Here is a 5,660-nt window from a genome sequence, read left to right on the forward strand (position 1 = left end):
TGAGGAAAGAAACAAACTTTCTCAATTGTGTTATCCCCATACTTGGACAAATGGAATAAGCCTAAAAAAATAGCTAAAATATTTATTTAATTAATACATGAATGAATGTTATATTGTTAAAGGAATGCCACTACTTAACCTCTGACATACTCTGATTGGCCTGCTCTTTGATCACCTCCTCTCTGGGGGGGGGGGGGGGGGAGCAGCCTTACCAGGCCACAGTAGAGGACAATACAGCCACTTTTGATGTGAACTGACAGACTAAGATCAGAAAGGAGAGGAGAACCTCCACTATTAGTGGACTTGGGGAGTGGCATGCAAGCAGAGGGAGGAGGGAGGGTGGGATTGGGATGGGAGGAGGGAGGGGCTTATGGGGGGATGCAGAATGAATAAAGTGTAATTGATGAAAAATTTAAGAAAAAAGGGAAAAAAATAAAAAAAAATAAAATAAAATAAAAAAAAAATACCAATTTTTTTTCACATTAGAAACATTCATCATTAGAAACTAAGCCTAATAAAATTTTGCAAAGAAAAATGACAATTTTCTATTACATATATATAATTTATTTTTAAATAGCATAGGTATTATTTACTGATACAGCACTTAGCTTATCATGCATGAGGCCTTAGAGTCAGTCTCCATCACTTCAAGAATAATAATAATAGCAGTATACATTTTAGTATGTTTATTCTATATTATATGGCTAATATCTACTTCTAAGTGACCATATACCATGTTCTTCTTTCTGCCTTCAGGTTGCAAACAACAAGAAGTCCCTAGGGAAGATGTTCAGTCCTCACTCAGAAGGACAAATGTGATCGATATTGGAAGCAGAAGAAGACAGGGAACAGGAGAGGAGCTTACCACAGAGGGCCTCTGAAAGACTACTGATTGAAATAACGAAGCAGAGGTGAGACACGTACCCAAATTTTGAGCAGAGTGCATGAAATTTTATGAAAGAAGGGGGAGATAGAAAGAACTGGAGGGGACAGGAGCTCCAAACCATAGGCTGAGTCTCCAAGTGGGTGCCCTAGTAAGGGGAGCAGGGGTTTTGTCTGGCATGAACTCAATGACAGTCTCTCTGATCACCTACCCCTGGAGGTGGTGCAGCCTTGCAAGGCCACAGAGGAAGACAATGCAACCAGTCCTGATGAGACCTGATAGGCTAGGGTCAAATAGAAGTGGAGGATGACCTCCCCTATCAGTGGACTAGGAGAGGAGCATAATGGGAGAAGAGGGAAGGAGGGTGGGATTGGGAGGAGATGAGGGAGGGGGCGACAACAGTGATACAAATTAAATAAACTTTAATAAATGATAATTTTTAAAAGATAAAAAAAATAATAAACACTATGGTCTTTTTCCATGATAATGGTCTCTATAGGTTCAAGAATGCTTGGTTCCCAGCTGATAAAACTAGGTAGAGTTACTAGGCATGGTCTGTTTTGAGGTTTGAAAAGATTTGAGAAATTTCAGGTGTCACTTTCCCTGCCTTGTGCTGTGTCTCAAGATGTATGGTCTCGGGGCTGCTCCAGTACCATGCACCCCTGCCTGCTGCCATGCTCCCTACCATGAAGGTCATGGTAGGGACTCAACTGTCTGAAACTGTAAGGCCCAAATGAACTTTTTCCTATATGTTGTCTAGGCCATGGTGTCTCTTCACAGAAATATAAATTTAACTAAGAATAACCCGTATAACTCACATTATAAGAGAAATATGGAAATTGTAAATACTTAAAAATAATCCTAATGGCTTTTGAAATGTAGCAGTATCAGTGCATGATTGTGGCATGCTTCTTCTAAGTCTGGGTGGTCTGTTTGGTCATGTTCCCTCATAGCTGTGCACTTGACTTGGGAGGAGAGGTGGCAAGGGCTGATACAGGCAGACTGAACTGTGCAGAGGGCTGAAGATGACTGCTAGTGACCTATTGATCTTTGTGAACCTGACTTCTGATTGAGACTGCCATTACTTCTGCTGGCACTGCCCTGACCATAGGCCCTTTGAAAGTGACACATTGTTTCTTCTTGAATTAAGATGATTCATAGCAGTTCAAAACTTTGAAATAGGTTATTACAAAGTTTCCGTGCTTTCAAATTATTTTAGTGAAAACATCAACCTTGGCAATCATGCTTACAATGAGTTATTATTGGCATATATTTTAAAAACACAGAGCTGCACACTGGCTTTTGTTGTTGATGGTGATGGTGGTGGTAGTTTGGTTTGGATTGGTTTGGTTTTTCATGACAGGGTTTCTCTGTGGAGCCTTCGCTATCCTGAACTCACTTTGCAGATCAGCCTGGTCTTGAACTTATAGAGTTCTACCTGCTCCTGCCTCCCTGCGTGCTGGGATTAAAGCCATGCGCCACCGTGCCAGGAAACACTGCACACTGTTAACAAACACATATACATTACAAATGCAAAACACAAACTAGGGAAGCAAAGTTTGTAATCTTTGTTGTCAGATAATGAAAGAGAGTAACACTGAGAAGAAAAGCAAGAGCAATGACAACATTATTGGTAAATATTTGAATTTTTAATTGAAGCTTTATATTTGAGCAAAAGTATATTTATTTAGAAAATAAACTTAAAGGATGTTGTAATTTGTTCAAATAGCATATATAACTGCCTAAAGCTTTGAGGTTTTCCACTTCCTCATTTGTAGATTTACAAAACTTTTGCCACACTTATAGAAGAATAAATAATACTGTATTGGTCACATATGATCTCATGCTCAGCTGTACAAACAAAATCCCTATAAGGTTAGAGCTGTCTTTGCTCTGGCCCCAGCGATCCCCAGAAAGGAAAAGTTTTGGTGAGAGAGGCTGCTTCCTAAGACAGTCTGTCTCAAATGATCAGACAACACCAGGACTGAGAGGCTGCAGACCTGTACCTGGCCCCTTGCAACTGCACACGATTCTCATCACAATCCCCTTTGGAACTACAAGTATTTCCCTCTTTCCTTGCAGACCGCCATTACCCACAAAAGAGTGTCCTTCACTGTTTGAAATCATCTCATCTGCTGAGGTCATACTCTAATCACTTGCCTCCTATCTATTTGCTCTGTGTGCTTACGTCTGCTGGAGTAAGGATGGCGTCCTACTTCCCTATCCAGTTGCTATGACAAATGAGACTGACAAAGATCACTTAGAAGGAAGAGAATTTATGTGACCTAACAATTCCAGGTTACAGTCTATCTTAGAATGGAAGTCACAGCAACAGAAGCTTGGAAGAATTTGTCATATCCCTTCATAATCAAGAACAAAGAGCATAGGATGTTGGCATGGCATGCTCTGCTCACTCTCTCCATTTCATTCAGGGCTGAGGGCCCAAACTCGGAATGGTGCTGCCCAAGTTCAGGCAGTGTCTTCCCACAGTGGTCATTGTAATCTGAAACAGACATGTTCACACCCCAACCTGATCCACATAAGTCCTTGCTGAGATGCTACACTGTGATTCTACACTGAGTCAAGGGGACCAAATCAACCATCACAGGTGGAGAGTGTCTCTGAGGCTCTTGAGGCATCGAGTGCAAGCAGTTACCCTTCCTGACACTAGCCTGACGCTGAGGAACACCTCTCCCTCTGGTCCACACTATGGAAACACCCATTGAAGTCATTCTCAGGAGGAACTGACTTGTACCTTCAAGTCTCATGGAGATAATCTGTCAGTAGAAAAAACAGTCTACAAAACAGCCATTAAGGAAGCAATCGTGTCTCAGGAATCATTTAGTGCTTTTTACCCTGCTATGTCACTTTTCCTTGGAGCAATGACCAAATGCCGGTATACCCCAGATACAGAAAAAAGTAACAATTCCAGAGAAGTCCATCTTGGAGAGCCAGGGAGGTTATCTGAATTCTTTACAGGAGTGTGGATGATTTAAAGTCACTCAGCCATGCTATCTTCACAGGTTCTTGCAGGTTTGTGTTCAGCTCCCCCTGCAGCTGCAGACACTGTGCGCTCAGAGCACAGAAGTACACAGCCGAGTCGCTCCAGTGCACAGGGGCTTTCCTTAGGTTGAAGGAAGAGTCCTTCTTGCTAAACTCAGCCTCAAAACTGTTCATGCCGTGAACCACTGAGTCTCCTGAGTAGTACCTGAGGAGAAGCTGGGGGCCGTGGCCACGGTGCTGGATGTACCAGAAGAGGTAAGGGGTTCCACCATACGAGTAGTTGCATTTCAGCTCCAACGACTCCCCTTCAAAGACAGTGACTTGGGCATCAGACTGGGTAACTGACTGTGTTTGGACAGCTCCTGAGAAATCAATGATAAATCGGTAAATGTGATGAGGACTTTATGATGAAAAATGATCTTCCTGAAGTTTAAGTAAGAAAAACAGCGATTTGTGTGCATCTACAAACAATAATTATACTCACCCAGGAAAAACTGTATCCCCAGGAAGGCGGTGAGGACCCAGAGCATGGCTTATTACAGGAAACACCACTGATGCCTGTATGGAAAAGCTTGGTTCAAGCAGGATAGTGGCTGCAGTTCCCAGTTCTTGTGGACAGGTGGCGCAAGGTTGACAAAACAGCTTTCTTGTTTAGGTGAAATTCTAAAGAAAAAGAAAAACCAGAAGATGTGTTCCTGGTCCTGACTTTCTGGACTCTTGAGTTTCTTCAATTGGCAGGTACTCTCCAAGATGCAGGGGAAGACTGAGTTGAAAGTTAAGACCAGAAATGGAGACCTCTAGTCTGTGCAATGTCGCCCTCTCTCGGCCAGTGCAGGATGATGACTTTCCCCCTCTTTGTCTTTTCTTTCTTTTTTCACCATTTATTTATTAATTTAATCTCCTTACAGCCTGATCCTAACTCCCTTTCCTCCCAGTCCTGCCTTCACACTCCCTGCCCCCAATCCCTGCCCCCACTCTCCCCTCTTGTTTTTCTCAAAAAAGGGGAGGGCCCCCAAGTGTTATCAACCCACCCAGGGACCTCAAGTCACAGAGGGACTAAATGCATTCTCTCCCACTGGGGCCTAAAAAGGCAGCCAAACTAGGGCAAAGGGATCTAGTGGCAGGCAACAGAGTCAGAGACAGCCCCTGCTCCCATTGTTAGGGGACACACAGATGAAGACTTTTTGAAACAAAATAGTGCATTATTTCTGTCTAGAGTGCAATTTGTGTTTCTAAACTAATCTATATTGTGTCAAATCCTAACCTAAAAAAAAACGAGCTGTGAAGGATAATTTTCTTTAGGAAAAAAAAAATGTTCATATGATGGAGCCATTAAATTTGGGGCTCATTGTTTATAAAAGCAGTAAGTTGCAAGAGCCTGTCACATAGTCAAAACCCAGAGACTGAAGCTTTAAGCTGTGTTTTTTTTCAATGTGGGCAGCCAGAGAAAATTCTGCCTTCCCCACCATTTTCTCATTAGCATTTTTGTAGAGAACCAGAACAAAGGAAATCAGTTTGACATTCAGTCTTATCCCATCTATGGCCAGATTGCTCTTAGATTTAAGATTTTCTCTCTCTCCTTCTCTCTCTCCCTTTCTGTGTGTATGTGTCTGTCTCTCTCTCTCTGTATCTCTTTGTGTGTGTGTCTCTCTCTGTCTCTATGTGTGTGTATGCCTGTGTGTGCACATGTGTGTGTGTGTATGCACGTGCTTGACTCTCTCCCATTCTCAGTGTATTGGGGAGGATTTACAGAAACAAGGCCAATATGACAGAG

General features: G+C 42.5%; 1 gene segment (V, D, J or C); it reads right to left on the reverse strand.

Moving 5' to 3' along the window:
• Nucleotides 1-3,856: 3,856 nt before the first annotated feature.
• On the reverse strand, nt 3,857-4,416 carry LOC132656378 (T cell receptor alpha variable 8-3-like). The segment is given in 2 exon segments: nt 3,857-4,245; nt 4,371-4,416. Coding segments are annotated over 2 exon segments (435 nt in total).
• Nucleotides 4,417-5,660: the final 1,244 nt, after the last annotated feature.

Source organism: Meriones unguiculatus, chromosome 9 (assembly GCF_030254825.1).
Source record: "Meriones unguiculatus strain TT.TT164.6M chromosome 9, Bangor_MerUng_6.1, whole genome shotgun sequence".
Lineage (NCBI taxonomy): Eukaryota > Metazoa > Chordata > Mammalia > Rodentia > Muridae > Meriones > Meriones unguiculatus.